The sequence below is a fragment of the Amphiura filiformis genome, chromosome 11 (genome assembly GCF_039555335.1).
Source record: "Amphiura filiformis chromosome 11, Afil_fr2py, whole genome shotgun sequence".
Classification (NCBI taxonomy): domain Eukaryota; kingdom Metazoa; phylum Echinodermata; class Ophiuroidea; order Amphilepidida; family Amphiuridae; genus Amphiura; species Amphiura filiformis.
In genome coordinates this window covers 46,175,119-46,197,058 of record NC_092638.1, presented here as the reverse complement: position 1 = coordinate 46,197,058, position 21,940 = coordinate 46,175,119, and the positions used below count along the sequence as shown (strand labels likewise).

The window sequence follows — 21,940 nt, the reverse complement described above, 5'->3', positions numbered from 1 at the left end:
TGCCAAAAATCGCTTGCCCCCCCCCTCTCGGCTGGCCAAAAATTGCTTGCCCCCCCCCCATTTAACCTCCCCCCAGGGCTCATAATTATTGCACAGCCCCTTCTTATCTGTTGTTATCTGATAAAAAGCAACGTTTTTTTTTAAAGTGAACTCGCTTTTTTTGTCATTTACACAATTTTCAATCATTTATTTGTCTTTATGTCAGGTTCAATTGAAGCCAACTGAAGTGACCAAAAGGTGTTATGGTCCGACACTTCAATTTGGTATACTTATGTCTGTTTTGTAAATAGCCTATGTACAGATTTTCTCCATTTACTGGTACGTGACACCAAATCCGAATATAATTATAACTTTTAACATCCCCTACAATAAATGGAAAATAACATTAAAACAAAAACATGTTCACAAGCTAAGTAAGACCCTAATAGGTTACATTTATGGAAAATATGAAAGGGCTACTATATACAGAGCTGAGAAATTATTATTAGGGTAGAGTAGGGTGGAATGGCCCTCGTATTCCTGCTCTAATTTTAGACTCCGTGTAGCTCCGTAAAAAGATTGAAATATTTCAATTTTCCATCATACAAACCCATGATCATGATGATGATACAGACGAGGGACAAAGCATAGACCTACATGACCTAAGATTATAGGGTCTATCAGGGACAAAGCAAGCATGAACTCCCTCTATTTGTTTACATTATTATGAAATGTTTACACAACATAAAATCACGGTCCTTGCATGTTGCCTACAGGGGAAATTCCCGAAATCTCAATGTGTACGATAACAATCATTTCACGCAGTCTTGAATCAAGTCTAGTGATTCCCAATAGAGCAGGTGGGTGGATTGACAACCAATGGGTCAAAGTGTGGCAAAACTGGTTGGTATCAAGTATCTTTCAATTACGTTACTTATCAATGAGGATCTGTACCGCCATCAGGAAACCAAGTGGATCTCCTACCAAGAGGGAATGCATGAATAGCAACACAACATCATTTTCGTGGTATCATCTTCGCAGGTGAAACGCTGTTGTATTGTGTGTGTGGATTTTTCTGTGCCTTCAAAGCGACCATGTTCCGTCCTATGTTCATCATGTGTTTATGCAGATAATGTAAATTTGATTGCAGAATTGGTAAGTATAAAGGAAAAACTGTTTCTTGTATAGCTCAATTTTTTATCGCTCGTGCGGCGTGTGTTTATTTTGTGCATGCATGCTTTTAAGCGGTTCGGTTGAATGCATACATTCAATAAACATGATATTGATAAACAGCCAATGTACTTTTTCTTTCGTTCTGTCATAAAACACAACATGATGACAGTTTAAACTACTACATGTAGGCCCCTATTATATTATACAGTCGTGCCTCAAGAAGGCACCCAATCTCCGGGCCCAATCTGAAAAATATCAGATCGAAAGAATAATAATACTACTTAAAAATAAATACAAATATTACTAGGTCTTTGTAAAATAAATGAATAGGCCTACACTAAAAATAATAATAAAATAAAAAAAAAACCAAAAAAAAAATAATAAATACTATTTTGTCATTTTATAATACATTTCTAAGGGGCTGTGCAATAATTATGAGCCCTGGGGGGAGGGTAACATTGGGGGGGGCAAGAAATTTCTGGCGAGCGAAAAGGGGGGCAAGCGATTTTTGGCACACATTCATGGGGCGCCTTTTAAATAAAAGCGCTCTAAAAGGCTTAGGAAAACAGTACGGAAGCGCTTAGGACCTAAATATATGCAAATTTTCCTGCTCGCTGCACTCGCAACAGGTATCTATAGACCATTTAAGGTTTGTAAATTGGGATCCCAAAAATTTGGCATGCGCAAGAGGGGGCAAAGAATTTTGGTGGGCGAGAGGGGGGTGATTTTTGGCAGGCCGGGGAGCGATTTTGGCAAGCCGTTTGGAAATTTTACCCCCGGGGGGGGCTCATAATTATTGCACAGCCCCTAAATGTTTGATTCATTTGTTCCCGGTTCCCAGACTTAAAACTTAAGTTTTACCAATATTGTCAGTAGTTTTTATATATTTATAATATATGCATATATTATTAATATTATTAATTCCAGAAGCAATGTACCCCTGGTACCATAACACTGTACACATCTCTTCATCATCATAGAGTTTCCGGGGTGGGGGCAGGGGTGTTTTACTCACTGTGGCGTAGCGTGGGTCTTCATATTGGGGGGGGGGGCACTAAATCTACATAGTTTAGTTAGACCAGGACACCCATTTAAATATGTGTTATACCTGTGTGTGCTGTCAGCTTCCTCAGCCCCTTAAAGACCCATGGTCGGGTCATTTCCCCCTTTAACGCCCCCTCCTTTTCTGACAGCAGGCCTGGAGAGGTACACATTTAAGCCTGGGTATTGGGTATGAATTGGCAGGTTGATAGCAGGCCTGGAGGACCCAATGGGAGGGGGGGGGGTGAAATTGCATGTCATTTGTTATTTTTTGCCCACATTTCTGTAGCTGCAATAATTATGTGTGTACCCTAAAAACTGAGTGGGGAAGCTGCAGGGGGGGCGGAGGGGGAAAGCAGTTTGTGCAGATTGAAATGTTTTCATTATTATTAGCACCATGACTCATACAAAATTGAACATGAAATAGATTATCATTGCATGAATGCATAAGGTATATTTCACACCTCAGAGATTATAGTGGACGTGATTCATGTTGTAAACAAACTTATTCTATCTGCTACCATGTACCAGTCATGCCAGTTGCTATATCACTATCAGTGATACTTGCTGGTAGTGGTAGTATAATACATGTCGCAAAAGGTAACTATATACATGCAGCTAACCAAGTAACTCAAAATCCAATAGTCGTGAAGGAAGAATTAAAATTTAGGGGGGAGGGACAAGCATATTTTATTTCGGTTTTTATGGGACATTTGTGCGAAGCGTTAAAAATATTTAAATTTTAGGCTATTGCAGCCCAAAATCAAGGTGAATTGTTTAGGCCAAGTAAAAATAAAAACATGTTTCTCGTCCGGGTTTTTAAAAATTAGGAGAATGAGGGCTTTTTATTTTTATTTTTTTTTATTGGAAAACTTGACGCTAAATACCTGTATTTGGCACCATATTTTGGGTATTCGACATACAGATTGATATCTGATAAAAAGGAAGAGGTCCTTTTTATTTTATTGTTTTGAGAGGTAGACCCCTCTAGTGATCACAAAACTCTTCTGAAATGATGTATTATGCATTTACAAAGCCGTAAAATGAGTTTGAACTTCTGAAACATCTTTTTCAACAAGTTATAACTGAAAGTTTACAAAATAAAAAGAAATATGAAAAATCTTCAAAAAATGAGGAGGGCGCGGACGAGAAACATGTATTATTTTTTACTCGGCCTTACCATATTTGGTCTAAAACAATGTGTTATATGGGTTTATAGGAAGATGCACAGCACAGTGCTGCTTTATTTTTTCTTCTATTAGGATTTTTAGGGGGGGGGGATGTCCCACCATGGAAAATATTTCAAGGGTAAAGTGTCCGGGGGGGGGGGGGGGCACTCGTATCCAAAAGTGGTCCGCATGCCCGTCCCCAAAAACTGCAAAAAGGGTTGATTTTTGGCCTTGTGGCGGCGTCGCCGTTTTAAGAAAAAAAAGGGTGCTTTTCAGGTAAAGTTTCGACGTTTAGGGTATATTTTTTCAACTTTATTGGGTTTAATACGCCATTTAGGGGTCCATTTTAGTTTCTTGTGCCGAATTATGCCATATTTTAGGGGTAAGATTTACAGAGCCTTACGCCAATAAGGGGTGACATTTTTAGGGTCCATTTTTGAGGTGCTGGGACGAGCATGCATACCACTTTGGGTAAAGTGTCTTCCCCTCCATTTCTGCTGCCGCAAAATCTGTGAATCAAATCTCAAACTGAAAACAACCAAACATGTTCTGCACATTTTGACACCTGTAAACAATAGCTCCTACATTGTTACCATGGCAACCTCACAGAAAGAGATATAGGCCTACAGATGAGCATAAAGTTGCAATTTGTGCTTTGTCAGCTTTGTTGCTGCTTTTGTCATTATCCAGGAACCAGTCATATTGCATTGGCTTGAGTAGCCAATGAGTGCAACTTTAATACTCGATCTACACGTTTTCCATGATATGTAAAGGGTTGCCATGCCAATAATATTGGACTGTCAACACAGTATGCAGAATTGATAATTGGGATTTTTAAGCTATTTCAGTTTAAAAATTTTATACACAAATTTAAGCTGTGGACTTGATTTAAGGGGGAGGAGAGGGTTTAGTTATATTGAGCCATTCCATGGCAACTCTAGGGATCAGCACAGCAGCACCGATTGTAATTTTTTTCTTTTCATATGTGGTAGTAGATATTGATGAAATAGGAAAAACTTGAAATTTTGAGTTTTATACTTTTGCTTTTGTGCAGGAAATTTACCCCCTGAAAACATCTTGCAATATGTAAATTAAGCATTTTGTCCAATATTAATTTACCCCCTGAAAATAGCTTGCATGCAATATGTAAATTTAAAGCATTCGTCCAATTTGACCCCCTGAAAACTAAATGTCAGCAATTAGCTTCTTTTGGAAAAATCTCGTAAAATTTAAGTGAGCTTAATTTACAACCCCATTATTAAAGCCATTATAGGGCCTATATTATATTGGTAAGTATAAATACATCAGTGGGCATGTCTGCCTTTCAGTCAGTCCTATTGATTCATTTATATTTAATGTTTCACTGAATGTACAATGAATATTGCTTGGCAGACTGGCACACAATAGTTCACTATTTACCATTGTATGTGATGGCCTTGATATATAATAGAACCCTTTAATAACATTGTGGAGTGGCTTTTGAGTAAATATAACAGAGGTGATAGGTCTATGAAGAAACTGGATATGAATGTTGAGGGTAACTAAAAGTAATGCGTACATTATGGGATGGAAAAAAACCCCATTCTATAGCCCGGCCGACCCAGATTTTCTGTGTTTGAGATTTTTTAAGTTTGCTGTATGCATGTAAAATTAGCTGTTTTTTGGCCAAAGGAATACAGCCGATGAAATAGAGAGCTATTTGAGAGCGAAATTCAATTTCATTATGGTATTTGTGCACATTTTTTTTTCAAGAATTTGGGGAGGGACAGCCGGTGGTGCCATTATGTACTGCCTCAGGCACCACAACTCCTAGCTACACCACTGGCAGTAGCGTAACTAGGGGGGCAACATGCCCGGGCGCCACCCTTAGGGGGCCCCAAATTCACCAATTCAAAATTTTCACGCGCTTCGCACACATTTCAGCACATAAGTGAAAGAACATAAGACAGTATTCAACTTCTAGTAACCAAAATTAATTAGTGGTATGCCTTATTTGTCAAAAATTTTGTGCGCTCCGCGTGCAATTGTTTCAAGAATGGGGGGGGGGACGTCCAAGATATTCTCGGGTGGAGGGGGAGGCTAGGGTAGGGGTGCCTATTTTGTTTCTTGCCCCGGGCGCTACCAACCCTAGTTACGCCACTGGCCACTGGGTATAAAAGTGTGATCAGCAGGGGGTACGTAGTAGGTGTTGGTGTAACACCATTTGCAGGCTCTGTTGCTTAGGTTGTGCTTGGTCCAACCACATACTATCCGATAAAAATGCTAAAGACCGTCAACCAAAAAGTGGCTCAACACAAATGCTTAAGAGTTGACAATTTCAATTACAAAATAAAAATCAAACAAATTGACACTTAAATACAAAATAATGATGATCTTCAATTAAATCATGAGGCAATTGGAGATAAATCAAGGTAATTGCCATTGAAAAAAATGGTAATGACCTACAAATGGCTCTTAAAGTTATTTAAAATCATAAAGATCATCAAAATTAGGCTAATGTAGGTGATTATTTAGTCAAAGCAACATTAAAAATTAAAAACAAAATTGATTTAATTAATTTTTGTTGAAAAAAATCATGTGATTTCAATTAACATGATTTAAATCAAACCACCCTGTGTAAAGTGTATAAATTCAATTTTTCGACATGTAATAAATTATTTCATTTTATTAGAATCTAATTTGACGCATACATAATTTGTATGTTTGTTTCCAAACCGGAATTAAAAATTAAAATAAGTTGTACTCTGAACTCAAACTCAGTTTCATGGTTGGATCTAGATAAGACCATATCTATGGCATTAGAATTACAGCTTAGTCATAAAGGTCATGATATCGAGGATCTTGCTCACAATTCCCAGGTGGTGGCCGCATTGCATTCTCTATAAATTCAGTAAATTTTCATCGTCAACAGTGTAATGGAATGGGATTATTTTAAAATTTTAAAACGCTCGAAATCTCACAAACAAATGGGCCTATCGGCCGGGCGGTTTCACAAGTTGCCGACTCGATCATGTCATCCACCACCTGACAATTCCTGAAAAATAATTTGTTGTGGGTGTGATCTGATCGACAGCCTCATCCTCCATTTTAAGTCATAAAACTGAGATTTTGGTACCAAAAGAAAGCTCATATTTTTCTCGTTACCCCATTAAAATCTAACTTCTGGCAGCCCAAGATGTTTCGATTTGTTTCGTTTCATTAAGGGATCCAAAATTAGCGTTTATTGCGTTTCGACAGTATTTTTTGTGGAACATGAGAGCACCTCAGACCTATCGAATTGCATTCTGAAAAGCGAAGCATGTCTTTCTGATATCAAATAATTTTCATTTTTGAAAATCACAATATAATACAAATTTTATGACAAATTATAAAAATTTGATATTTTTCACATTTTGATATATAACAGTCCTCAAGTAAATTATATGAATCTAATGATATATTCTTAAAGTGTATGTAGCAGGGAGGAAAAGCCGACGGTCAATTGAAAATTTTGACCTTTCATATTGAAGATATGGATTTTTTCCCAAAAGACCTTAATTTTTGTTTGGTGTTTTGGGAAAAAAAATCCATATCTTCAATACGAAAGGTCAAAATTTTGAATTGATCGTCGGCTTTTCATCCCACCTACATACACTTTAAATATAAATCATCAGATTTATAAAGTTTACTTCAAGTACTGTTAAATATCAAAATATCAATTTTTAATGATTTGCCATAAAATGTGTATTAAATTGCGAATTTCAAAAAATCAAAATTATTTGATATCAGAATGACATTCTTCGTATTCAGAATGCAATTCGATATGTCTGATGTGCTCTAATGTCCCAAAATAAATACTGTCCAAACGTTCATACCCCAACCCTTAACAAAAACATGGTGAATTTTTATATTCACATCTGGAAGTATGCAGTAAAAAATCAGACTACACCCCTTTAACAAATAAATTTTGTTTTGACAAGTGACATGCACATAACTCGATCCTTTTGAGCATTTTAATTATAATATTTAACCAGGTTTTAGAAATCAGGGCCAAAACATGCACATAAGGATTTTTTTTATACTGAGACAATCAAGCCTAAAGACTTGTACAAGTCTAATGTCAGTATAGGTTTGAGCAAATGTGACACGATCAAGGGAAATGAGTCGGATGTCGCTAATATTGATTTTGAGATATGGGCAAAGAAAGTGTTAAAATTCTTTTGTTTTATATTGTTTTCAGCGATTGATAAATTGACGTAACTTCACAAAGAAAAGTCGTATCAACATGGGGTTTTCCAACGCACTGAAGGGTCTATTGTTCTATTGTTTCCGATTTGAGCGCTGACATATTGGAAAATGTTGCCAATCAATATTCATGAAGTCGTGCGATCAACACCTACAGCTGTTCAATTGGGCGACTTTATTGTCAGGTGCTTTTATTCATACATTGGGCGTATCGAGCTGCATCGGTTGAACCGCAATTATATTTAACTAGATTTCGCGGTTCTCGGGTCGGGCGGTTCTCGTGATAGGCCTATTTCTAATTACCCAACACCCGCCCCCCCCAACTGGACACAACTTAATCAATTCTGTTTTTTTTTGTATCTGTGATGCTTTCTTCAGTCGGTAGTTCGGTAGGCCTCCTACCTATAATCTTGAAACCCATCATTCATTGGAGGACATTAGTATCTGGACGTGGATATAGGCCGTTACTAAAGTAATGAAATCAATCGGGAGAAACGTGCAAGCAAACGCGGTTATAGGCCTTACCATAACTGATTAGTTTTATGTTAACCATTCTGGAGGACCCCGGAAATAGTGGTGTTCTGCTGAAATAGGCCTATATGTACGTGTTCGGTATTGAAATATGTGTTGAAATTAGGCCTATTGGTCCGATGAGATCACAGAATTGGATGAGATGCACCCGTTAGTTACACTGTATAATGCTTTCCGATGCGCTCACTGTACTCCGCGCACACTCCCGTTGATACTCCGCGATTGCGCACCATGAAAGCACGCGATAGTGCACCAGCAAACGCGAACAGCGCAGACCTTGAACGCGATAAGCGCCGGACGGACGGACACTCTGTAAATAGTATTAAGATATACAGGGGTGTGATTTTTCCGGATTTCCAGATTTTTGGGATTAAAAAAAAAAAAAAAATTCCGGATTTTCAAAAAAAAAGCTAAATGCTTAACAGAGATGTCACATTTCGAATTTTCAGTTCGGATATGCGAAAATCTCAATTTTAAAATGAAAATTCCTTAGAACCCTGACTGGATGATTTATAGACACACTGTACTGTGCAAAAATGGTGATGCAATTTCTCATGTGTATGTGAATGATATGATACTGGAAGTATGTATTCACAGATAATAAATGTTTTTATACTATAAAGTGAAGTATTTTAACAGTTTCTCATTTTTGCATTTTACCCCATGAAATTGCATCTCCAGTGGTGCTCAAGTGTGTAAAACCCCTCTGGCTTCAGGGGGCTTCGCCCCCTCGACCCCCACCGGGCCGTTGCCCCTGGACCCCACCAGGGGCCCTTAAGCGGGCCCCTGGACCACCGGCTGCAACAGGCGAGAGCTACGCTCGCTTCGCTCGCTCCGCTTCGCAATTTCATTGCCTTGGGTTTTTTTTCTTAAAGCACCAATCACACCCCTGAATATAGTATTATAGGCCTACAAGTATGATTTGCTTTGCTTTATTGATCGATTCATAAATAGTATGGGTATAATGCTTCTTGAGTTATTAGCAAATATGTCACATTTGAGGTCCAGGGTAGACGCGCTTGCTAGTCCTATATACTGCGGTGCCAATGTAAATTATTATATGGTAGGCCTATACATAATTAAACACGATGTGGACCGCGGCTAATACTACAGTAGGAGCGATATCATAACTTTCAAATCCTTATGTAGGCCTATTGGCAAACAATATAGACAACTTACTTGTGTAGATTCTTATATCCGCCACACAGAGCGCACACTTTACCCATGCTGCTGAACTGTCCGCAGTGAAATGGTAGAGCAAAGCGTGTTCATTGAGTATAATCAAAGTGAGCGCCCAAACCAATTTGGGCGCTGCAATAGGTTTGTATTATAGGTGAACCTCTGTTTTGTGTGCATGCGACAACTCACACACACCCTTGGGTTGGGTCAGGACAAAGGGTACCTCTCGCTTGAATAGGCGCTTTCACATGACTTTCGTTTCATCACTTATTGACAGTAGCCTGCCTATTATAGCGTTAATACGCTGTCAGGTCAGTTACCGATTTCATGGCGGAAGCTCTTTGTCTCAAACAAAAGGTACCTCTTGATGAATAGCGTTTCGGTAACTCAAATTGGCACAAAGGAACAATAGGCGTTACGTAATCTATTTCCTCTCCTTTCTATATAAACTCCTTGGGGGTGTTCAGTTTCTGAAAGCTCTAAATGTCCTCTTTAGAAACATGTGTAAAACTCATTTTCGACCAGGGCCGACATGTGACTCATTCCCCTTGATCATGTCACAAATATTGAGCTCTTCTCAAGCTTTCAAAAACCCTAAAACAGAACCCCCATCAGGCCTAAAAAAATTGTTTGATTGACTTAACCCGACCGACCCTAAAAATAGGCCTGACCCTAGACTTTTTACTTATTTAAAAAAAAAAAAAAAAAAAAAAAAAAAAAAGACAATTTTAATAAGAAAAAAACAATTACAGCTTAAAATGTGTGTGTAAAAAATAATAATAATTTTTAAAAAAATGCCGGTTTTTTTATGTTACGTCAATCAAACAATTTTTTTTAGGCCTCATTTTGCATTTGTTATTCAAAAGAAGAGGGTCATACAAAATTTAACTTCAGTGATAGTGATTTTGCATGATTTTGACAAAAAAATGTGGGGCTGGTGCCTCATAAAACATCCCCTGCTATACTTAAAAATTATTGGTCAACTATTCTATTATAATTTGTAAAAGTTTAAATTTCTTTCTCCCAAAAAAAATTACAATTTTAATTTCTTTTGCATTGTACAAACATTTATTAAATTTGATTGTGCAAAAATATCCATTTTACAGAAATTTATTTTTGCAAATATTCAAATTTGTGAAAAATAAAACTGCTGACAAAAATGTAAATTTTTCTTGACCATATTAATGAGCCTATTCACTAATTGATTTCCTATGCAATCCATCATTCATTCCGCAGCTTTGATATATCCAACTCATCCCATCTGTCCATAATGGTACTACTACTAGACACTCGACAACGAGAACACAGACCGCAGAGGCGACACACCATGGTGCTTCATTGGTTACACGTAACAATGACCAGCGAATTCTATTACTGTTGCAAGCGAGGCAGGTGCACTCCCAACAGGAACAGACTGAAGCAAACACTGGTATGTAAAGGTATTTGTGAAGGGTAGGGAAATTATGATTGTATGATATACAGATGTGCATGCATATTATTTTTGAGACTGTGTGGCAGTGCCATATCCGTCGTATAGTCATTGGGGCACAGGGTGGGGGCATGTGCCCCCAATCAGTCAAAATTTGACAATTTCCATAGAAAAAATACAAAATAAAAGACTGGTGATCCTTTAAGCAGACCCGGTGCCCCCTCAAATCAGACTCAGTGCCCCTCAATCAGACCAGTGCCCTCCATCAGACCCAGTGCCCTCTCCATCAGACCCAGTGCCCCCTCCATCAGACCCAGTCCCCCACAATCAGACCCCCTAAATCAGACTGCTGTCAAACTGTGATATTAGTTTAAACTGCCCATGCAAATCTGAAGATGGTCTGAAACATGACACACTGATGATGATGGATGAATATTTTGTGCCTTTTTTACGTATTGTCGGCTTAAGCAATGCAAAAAATAAGCACCCACCCATATGACTTTGTTAAGCGCCCTGGGCGGTTAATGGAATGAATATGGTACATGCATGTACTGCATTTATCCTTGTGTTCAGTTGGTAAAATCTTGCGAAAAATGTTGAGTTTCTGTAAATTGCTGGCCAATTAACACTCAAACTCTGGTACATGTAGCTACAACCCTAGTAAGGGACTGTTCAATATTTACACCAGGGGCAAGTGGGAATGTTGACAAAAACAATTTGCATTCCCCTGACATCATTTTTAGGATTTTTCCATTGTTTTCCCCTTTTTCTCCATTTAAACTTCACATTCTCTCTCATTATTGAAGTAAAAAAAATTCAAATTCCCTCCTCAAGATCCCAAAAACATTTGGATATTCCCCATTTAAAACCCCCACTCCCCCTGGTGTAAATATTGAATGGTCCCTAATGTGCTACGCTCTATATCATCAATGCAGTATTTTAAAATATCATCCATATTAATTACTCTATGCATTGTAGACTACTAAATATGTATAATTATGTACATATATATTGTATACTATAATTCCATTTTAGGTAGTGTAGATGTGATGGCTGGTAGTGGTGGGCTCTCTGATGTCATCATCGTTATCATTGTAGCTGCTTGTATTGGACTATTATTAGCTATTATATTAGGTATTGGGTGTTGCTTCCATTATAAAAGATCTCAGTAAGTATACATATATTTATACACATTACATGTATATTTTAGGGCATACATGCATCAACTCAATGATTGCTTACATTGTATTTCAGCTTGCCTTGAAAACCTTTATTTCAAATCTTAACAAAGTATGATGAAAATCAGTGGGGGGGGGGGGGTACCCCAGTTATTGATTTCAGGTTTTTTCCCCAACCTTTTTTATGATAATTAAGAAAAATAGAAAAAAAAAAATGGGGATACCATCATAGCGTATTCTCCGATCCCTAGTGTTCGCTAAAAAGATAGTGCTCCGATCAATTGTTCTGCTTACTCGCTTCGCTTACACCGTTTCAGGGTTTACTTTTTCAACATAGGTCTACTTGCATCCCTAGTGGGGGTGTGGTGGTGGTGGGGGCACTGATGTGACACAGGAACACTCATTGGTGGTATCAAGTTTTTTGTCAGAACATTCACAAGTTTTGTGCTCCCCCCCCCCATTCCGAAAACCTGGCTACACCACTGGGGTTGTCTGCAAAACAAAATACAACATGCGATGGAATAGTGGTGAATTTGAAACTGTTATAGATAACTAAGCTAAGTGTGAACAATGATAAAAAGTATATTGACACATTATTGGTTATCTTAGTTTCATTCTTTTGAGACAGACCAGCGGAAAATAACCCAGCAACTTGACACAATGTTTTCCAAGAAATTTGCAAAAAGGTTTGCAAAGGTTGCCGGGAAACATTAAAATGTCAGGTTATATTTTAAGGTTTTATAAAGAGTATAAAACATTTTTATACATGCATCAACAGAGTGAACAGGGCTCTCAGGTTAGCAAAATTAAGCTTTGAATAACTCTTTAACTTTCTTCATCATCAACTTTTTTAATAACATTCAAAATCATTTCTGAATCTTGTTGCAAAACAGTGTAACATTATGTTACAAAAGTGCTGACGAAATAGTTAACAAAATTGTTTGCAACTAAATATTTTACAATAACATATTTACAACAATCCTACATGTACATGTTTTCGTAGTGCTTTTTCATACAGAATGTTTGAAAAAGTATCAAAGTGCAATGCATAGAAATACTTGGAATAAGAGTTTGTACAGGGTGAAATGTATCAACATTGAAAAATGGTTGTTATGTCAACCTGTACCTGCTGGGAAATTCAGAAAAATATAAAATCTTCTAAATAATTATTGATATGTGAAAATTTAACTGGGCAAAATTTACCACGCTGCCTGAAGTAAGATACATGTATTGAATAACTGGAATTGGGAAGTATTTTAATTGGCAGTTTTTGTTTACAAATACAAGAGGGGGGTGGTCACTCACTTATATTGTCAGGATCCTCGGTCAAGTCCCCTAGTTCATGGCTAGACTGTCCCCCAGTCTTGGCCCCATCTGTGGGTAAATACTCAAAGCTTAAGCCACCTTCCTTTTCATCACTACAAAATAATACCCACACACCACTGGATTCAACAGACCTAGAAAAATTGAATTGTCATCAATGCAGCCATAACTCCTAACTTGTACGCGTACTGCCAACAAAGTTATAGAGCTCCTTGAGCACTGCGTGTTGACAATAATTCAATTCATGCACAGCCCTACATTATACTCGTTTTATTGACTGCAAAATTTTACTAATTGCTCTCCAATATTGTTTGATTTTTTTTAGAAAAGTCCATTCCAATAATTTTTGGTGTCAATTATGATAGCCCTCAACCCCATTGTCAATTCAATATGGTAGCACATACATGTAGCCCATTGTCAATTTGTGTGCATGGTTTATCAGTTACCTTTGTGTTACACAGAAAAGTCTCTTCAAAATATCGTCACATTGATTGGTTGGGGCAATCTTGCTAAATAGCCCTTACACAGACGGTAATTAAAATAAAAAAGGCAGCGATTGCAGTGATTTCAAAAGTCCAAACTGAACATTTTTTGTACAAAACAATGTTAGGACAACAGTTATGACAAGATGATTTTGCTGTGGTCCAACCAGCATGTTTTACCCCATTTCATGCTAAAAATGAATTGAAAGGGGGTACTTAAACTGATGCAAGTTACAAAAGATCGCAGAGAGTGCAAATTCAAGAAATGGCGCATATTAAGTCAAATACTGTAAAACAAGGTCATTGGAAGTAGGTAACTATATATAACAAGAAACACAGTAACCATGGTAACATTGCAGATTTTAACCATTTGTGTAAAAATTCTGTCTTTCACAGTTTAGGTGAGCTGAGTCTAGAGAATAACAGTCTTCCACAGCAATACAAGTCAACTCAACCCAGCGTACAGGTGACGTCAATAGAAATGACAGAAGATGCTAAAAGTGAAAATAACACACCGAGACACGATGTCACAGATACAGGTATGTAGATGACTGGGAAGGGTGGGAAAGGTGTTTTCTGTCATGGGGTAAAATGAGGCCAGACAGTCGACGGTCTTCCACAGCAATACAAGTCAACTCAACCCAGCGTGCAGGTGACGTCAATAGAAATGACTGAAGATGCTAAAAGTGAAAATAACACACCGAGACACGATGTCACAGATACAGGTATGTAGATGACTGGAAGGGTGGGAAATGTGTTAACTGTTGTTGGGTAAAATGAGGCCAGACAGTCGACAGTCTTCCACAGCAATACAAGTCAACTCAACCCAGCGTACAGGTGACATCAATAGAAATGACTGAAGATGCTAAAAGTGAAAATATCACACCGAGACACAATGTCACAGATACAGGTAGGCCTGTAGATGCATTTTTCAGCTATTATTTTGTCTGTTTTAGCAGACAAATGCAAGTTTTTGATTTGGTCTTGACAAATGAATGAAAAAATAGCTGATGTAATGAACCTCTTTAATCATGTTAGATGCACTTATGTACAATGATGCGGGACCACAATGCAATTCACACTGGAATACGTATATGCAGACCTTCACATGTTTCGCTGTGTACAATGATGCGGGACCACAATGCAATTGACACATACCAACGTATTGGCTTGCTAATTGTGTTACCTTTGTAGGCTTTCAAGCAACCTTTAATTTAGTTTTAAACATATAATCATGCAGCAAAGAGTGAAATTAGGTTCTGGAAAAGTGTCCAAAATACATTGTCTTCATGTATGTAAGAATCATTTAGACACCTATCGTCTATCGATATCATGGTTTTGATTGAATTAAATTGTGCATGATCTATTTCTGTGGGTATACAGTTATTCAAGAAATTAATATTCTCTCCTCCTGCTCTCCCTCCACAGCAATATGGCAAAGAAAAACATGAGATCTGTTCTCACAAAATGAGCTGAAAGTCACCAGGGAAGAAAGATACATTTTGCAGCGAGTCTGTATTAAGCATTAATTCAAATATAATTATAATTATTTTGTAGACAACAGACCATCACCGATAGTGCTAAACAAATGGAAGGATTTCAAGACATTACTGGAGGAACTAAGACCGCAGGCAGAGACCATCCTGGTGATGTTAAATGATGTGAGGAAACGACTCAAAGAAGCTAAGCATGGAAACCCTAGAATAGAGGGATATAAGTAAGATATTTTACTAAACATTTCATTGAGGGCAGTATGTTGTACCGTATGCCAACTAATTGGGCTATTCCAGTTGAAATCCATACACCCCTTATGGAAGGCATGACCTTAATCTCCTACACAGGGGTTGTAGTTTTTAAATGGAGTCACCCATCCAGGTAGCCCCATTTGAAATTCACACTTTCTGTGTGGAAGTTTAAAGTCTTGTCTTACATTTATAGGGTCAGGGAGTATGGATTTCAAATGGAAAAGCCTATTCCATAGGTGCTTATAAGGCTTTTGTGGCCCTTAAATATGAAAAGCCTGGAGGGAGGGTCAGTAGGTCGGTCGGTCAACTTATTGTTTTTGGCCCCCACATATTTGGCCCCCACATATATGTGGGGCTTATGTTATCATCCAAATGGTTGCCTGGTTGTTTCTTTGTTTACTTGTTTGTTTCCTTCTTTGTTTGTATGTTTCTTTGTTTGGCTGTCCGGGCGGAAGCAAATTCTTTAATCCACTCTGCAGCTCCAACGCAATCACCGATTAATTTCATTATTATGTTTTCAGGGTTATTAGGAGTTAAGAAAACCTAATAATGATAATATTGGATAGCTTATTTAGCATGATACCATAACATATCGGATTAGTCATACAAATATCGAACTCGCCGTTGGCTCGTCCGATATTTTTATGACTCATCCGATATGTTATGGTATCATGCTCAGCCATCCAATATTATATCAAACTTTTTTTTGTTTTTCCATTTTTATTCACCTGTACTTGGGCCTGGTGGAAGGGAAAAAAGAACATACAGACATGGTCCACCAGACCCTATCTTAATTACGGTAACCAAGATAGATGCAAAGATACAATCAGATTATGATATTATATCAAACTTGGTATGGTGATTGCATGTGAATATTAATGACTTCAATTGTATATTTCTTTTTTGTATTTACCAACCTTTGTTGTGGGGGCCACCTTTATTACGAACCGCTTAATTCTAGTTTTTCTGAAGTTTCATCATCCCTGAAAACTAATACTGCATCTTCAGCCAAAATATCATCCCAAGGTTGGCAATTGGCAGTTTTATATGATAGATCCAAAACTAGAGCTAGATTTCCAAATACATGCCATTCAGTCTAAACGAGGAGACAGAAAAGCATAGTGTGTGAAGTGTGTTAAACTGTGCACACTTTACATACAAAACGAGGAGTTTTCACAGGAATGAGAGGAGGTGTGTGAGGAGAACTTAGCACAAATACAATTATGGATCTCCTCGAATTGAAGGCAAAAATGCCAGAAAAAGACTTCCTAACCCCCCTATAGAGTTCTCCACTTTGAGAAGCTCCTCGAATTACTGCTTTTTGGGTCTAACCTCCTCGAATTCCTGTTTGTAAACACCCAACTCCTGGTTTCACACATGGTGCACCCCCCCCCCCACACACATTCTAAATGCAAAGCTCATCAATACATAATGGACTGACTGTGGAGGTTTTCATATCACAAAATGGGGAGGGGTGGATTTTCTGTTATAACCCCTCCATGGCTCAAAAGATAACTGTTTTCTCCAACCATAGTTGCAATGAGGCTCCACAGTTGGTATATCGCTCATTCTACAAAATCTGGTGCCAATAGCCTTTTTTCCATTCTTTGGTCCACAAACACTTTGTCGAGCATTTAGGGCATGAAATATGTTGTTTTTCTGGTAGAACTCAACGAGATCTACACGGACATATATAGTTTTCCATACTTTAAATGCTTTCTTCAGCCTGATTAATCTCATAAAGGCTCAAAATCGCTAAAAATGCGTTTCCACTGCTCAAGTGTCACATCTAACCCTGAATATTTTCTTTGAATAAATGCGATTTCTTTACATATTTGTTGTTTTTTAATTAGATAACGCACCATCATATTGTTTATCAACATTTTTTTTTAGTGATTAAAACGTCTTTGTGTAATTCTAAAATAAATTGCACTTTCCACCAAAACGCCGTGAGCTCGTTACCTTTTTAACACACGTTATTGGAAAGAAGTAAAACAGAGGTATCAATGTAATTTGCGGTTTTTGAAAGGAAAAAACTCACTGTAAAAATCGTGATGCTGTAGCATTTTTGGCATAGAAATGTTGTAAACATTGAAATTTCGACAGACCATGTTAAGATTGGTGAGCTACGTTACCAGCAGTGTTCGAATTTAGGAAAAATAAATGGTTGTCCCACGGACAACCAGATTACAATTTCTGGTTGTCCGTCTAAGTTTTTGGTTGTCTGTAGGCCTACAAATGTGACTTTTGGCTAGATTTATGGTTGTCCGTGGACAACCAAATCAATATTTTTGGTTCTCCGGCGACTTTTTTAGTTGTCCCGGGCAACCGGACAACCAAAATTTCGAACACTGGTTACCAGGATTCTATAGTATGCACTTGTATTACATGTACTTCCTATAAATAATATGTGAAAGCTATCAGTGGTTTATATTAGAATTAACCGACATGACGTTCTAATGTTCGCAAATCACATTAAAAACATTAAAAACAGTGAACTACATTACTGTGAGCTACGTTACACACTCATTTACGCATCTTCAAAACTTCTATGAAATGGTGAAATCTGTTTTACATTTCACTCAAGTGATCTTTAGTTTGCTTTTTATGACCTTGGATTGAGTAAAACCAGCCCATTTTGTAGTCGGTAACGTAGCTCACATTACATTGAGTTTTAGTGTTAAAAAACATCATGACTTCCTGAAAGAAAAATCTGCAAGTGGTGTTGGCAATTTTTTACATCTGAAAGTAATGATACATTTACTCTTAAAAAACACAAAAAGCAGGTCTTTTTGAACAACTTTTATTTTTTCAATTTTTATAGTGGGTTGGCACCGGATTTTGTAGAATGAGCGATATGTTTATAATATACACACTTCCACAGTTTGCAAGGAATGTAGTTGCATAATTTTAGTTGCAGGGGCTGGTCTGGATCCACCCCTGAGCTACATTTTTCTAAAAAATTGGTATATAGGTCCGGGTATAGACCCATTGCCGATATTATTTAGCTCTAAAATAGCTTGGTGTTACTTGAATAAGAATACATTTAGAGAGTTTTATTTACCAAAATCTTAAAAGAACAACATGGACTGCTAATTTTTGTCAGACATACAGGGTGTCCCAGAAAAAATTACAGAGTGAATAAAATTGAACATAATTCGAGAACTAGTCATCAAAATCAAAAAATTTAAAATGTAGCGCATAGCCTATTTTATTGTGCATCACATACAAAAATTTTATTTGATTCGGTTGACTGGTTGCGAAGAAATTAACAATTACATAATGCGCGCATCAATGCAGTTCATTCCAAGTTTGATCAACAGGCACTCTTTTCATACTCACTCAGCGCTTCCTAAAGTTTGTGTATCTCATTAAATTTAGTCCACATTATCTATTTTATAATCCGACGGTGTTATGTTATTCATGCTTTTACTGAAGATAAATAACAATTTGTCCGAAAGAAAACTTTTATTTCTGCAATTGGAAGGTTTCCAACTTTAATTCTTAGGTTGTGCAAATACAGTGTATGTTATATTTTAACTTTCCAAAGAACATTTGAGCCAAGAATGAAAATGATCAAGTGCTTACAGCTTAACGTGTAATTTTTGATAACATGCAACATTTTTAAAAGATTTAAACTTTGCATTACAATTGATTGTAAATATTCCAAAAACATTATTATAAATGTGTGTGAGAAATTTTTTAAACCAGCTGGAATTCTTTATGCAATAATTCTTTATACAACATTTATATCAACATTAACGAAAAAGATATTTACAAGTATCGAGCATCATCTAACATGCAGGCTTTTATGTTGTTGTTTTTATTATCGTGCAGGTTTTTAAATTTGAACAAAACCTAATTAAATGTTTTGCAAGAAACAGATTGTTTAGAAAGAATGAAAAGGATTTCACCGAACAAAATATGAATCCCATTGACCGTGTTTTAACCACTAGTGCGCATTGTGTTGAATGATCTTTCTTTCAAACTTGGAATAAAGTGAATTGACGCATGCGTTATGTAATCGCTTATTTCTTCGCAATCAGTCAACCAATTCCAGTAAAATTAGTGTATAAGATGCACAATAAGATGGGCTACACGCTGGTATTTAAAATTTTGGATGTTAATGTGTATTTCTCGACTTACGTCCAAATTTATTCGCCCTGTAATTTTTTTCTGGGACACCCTGTACAAATAAAAAGTGCTTAATCAAGAATGGTTAAGAATCAGGTATAACTTCCTGCTTTTCAACCTTTTGTCTTTATATATTTGAGTGCAAAGTTCATTTTGCTAAACACCAATTCATGTCTGGAAAGTCTCACTGATTCTATTTAGAGATGTGCTCTCATATATATTATATGGGAAATTAATGAGATATATAAAAGTATCTTTATTTTTTTTTGCAGAGCCGTAATTAGGGACTTATCAAGAGTGTTATTTCTACTCAACAAGAAAGAAGATAAGATCAAGATGCCGCCAGATGGAGTCGAACTCCTCATCTGGGCTCAGCAGATAGTTAACAAATATACAGAGTGTCAAAAGGTATGTGTTCTGGGAGGGTGGATGGTATCAGAGGCGGATTTAGGGGGGGGGCGGTGCACCCTGCGTATGCTCCCCCTAATTTTTGCAGAGGGGCGCCTAACTTTGTGTGGCCGCCGCCCGTGGCGGCGGTGGCTCGGCACCCATGGCGCCCCCCCCCCCATTGAAAATTCCTGGATCTGCCACTGGGTATCAAAAGGCAGGGAGATTGCGATTTTTATGTCAAACCAGAAGCAACTGCATGCTACACTACTCCATAATAAGTTAGTATGCCTTCTAGATCAATTGTGAATAGGTCATTCGTAGAATTCCCATACCACATTCATGTAGCGGTTGCTAGCTAATCATGACATTTCAAAATGACGAAAAAAAAGCATACGAAAATTTCAGTTAAATTTGATGTTTGTCATTTTAGGAATCGATTTTAAGTAGCTAAATTGAACATCGTACCCCAAAATATGAACTGTTGGATAAAAAAAGTTTAATTATGGGCAAGAATTGCAATTTTTGGGTGTTTTTGGTCCACAGAAAATCCTGTTTTTTCTCACATCAAGTCCACTATTTCCAAAACTTCTTTCCAAATAAATCTGTTGTATGCCCTTGCTTGGTTCAGAACAATTGTGTATCCAAGGATGAATGGTATTCTTTAAAACTTTTTTTTACAATGATAAATAGTAAAATAAAGAAGAGGGGATGAGAAAAGGAATTGGGCAGGCTTTCCTTTGGGGGGGGCTATCATTTTCTTCGGAAGGGGGCCCAAATTTACAAAATGTCGGCGTAAATAAAATTGCGACCCAAAAAAATTTTTTATGACCCCCTACCACCGATACACCTTACCCCCTAAACAGGCTAAAATTGTATTGAAATCAGTCTTTTTGAATAAAATAAACACACTATTTGTGGTCATTTTGTGACTCCCTACATTTTGGTCATCAAAAATTTTATGACCCCCCCATTTTTCTTTCCAAAAATGTATGATTTTGTATATTTGGGATCCCCTCTTCCGAAGAAAACGATAGCCCCCTTGTTTGGCCAAAGAGTTTCTGAATTGTTTTCTGAGTGGTATTTTGTTGTCTGTGTAGGCCTAATTGTTGTTCTTCTCTATTTGTTTTGAACAGATTAAGAAAGAGAGGGAGGACAGCAAATCATATGACACACCACCGGAAATGTCGGCAGTGTTATGGATTCAATCCAAGGACGACTCGGCATTTGACGATGAGAACCACGAAGAGAGTCACATTATTTGATTGCTCGATATGCAGATGCAGAAGAATTATGCAATAAAATACAAGGTGTCTGAAAAATTCAGATGAAGAGTTCAAATGCAAAATGCGACATATCTATCGTCGTTGGGCAGGAATGTCCTTGGCCCCTGAACATGTTTAAAGCAAAACCTTTTATGTAACCTGTTGGCAGTTTTGTTTTAAACATGTTCAGGGGCCACAAGCACATAGGAGGTTTTTCCTGCCCAACGATGTTATAATAGCTGCCTTGTGTATTTTCGTACTAATATTATTTGATGTAAAGAGGTATGCCTTTGTAGGGGCTCATTAGAGACACTAAATGGGCTATTCTAGTTGAAATCCATACACCACCTGTGGAAGACATGACCTTATCTCCCATACAGGGGTGTAGATTTGTAATGGAGTCACCCATTCAGGTAACCCCATTCACACTCCATGTGTGGATGATTAAGGTCATGTCTTAATCCGTAGGGGGTATGGATTTCAACTGGAATAGTCCAATACAGTGGATATGGTATTGCAAGCTGGTGAAAAGAAATGGGTACGCTGAAATATTAAATGAAACTGTGTATTTATAAGAGTATTAATAAACATAACACAAGGCAGAATTTGTTGTATATTTTGTATTTTGCACAATGAACTTTTCATTTGGAGAAAAGTATATTGTTTATTTGATACAGAAGTGATTAGGGATTGATACAACT

General features: G+C 37.3%; 1 protein-coding gene across 2 annotated transcripts; it reads left to right on the top strand.

Moving 5' to 3' along the window:
- Positions 1–942: 942 nt before the first annotated feature.
- Positions 943–21,597, top strand: LOC140164901 (uncharacterized). 2 transcript variants are annotated; one of them, XM_072188281.1, is made up of 7 exons: positions 943–1,134; positions 10,533–10,725; positions 11,761–11,893; positions 14,105–14,247; positions 15,266–15,425; positions 19,860–19,995; positions 21,111–21,597. In XM_072188281.1, exons 3-7 carry the CDS (start codon positions 11,775–11,777, stop codon positions 21,237–21,239), a joined length of 687 nt encoding a protein of 228 aa, XP_072044382.1. In that variant the 5' UTR covers positions 943–1,134; positions 10,533–10,725; positions 11,761–11,774; the 3' UTR covers positions 21,240–21,597. The 2 variants fall into 2 exon arrangements, with proteins under 2 accessions (XP_072044382.1, XP_072044384.1); XM_072188283.1 differs by lacking the exons at positions 943–1,134; positions 10,533–10,725; positions 11,761–11,893; positions 14,105–14,247 and adding an exon at positions 14,298–14,433.
- Positions 21,598–21,940: the final 343 nt, after the last annotated feature.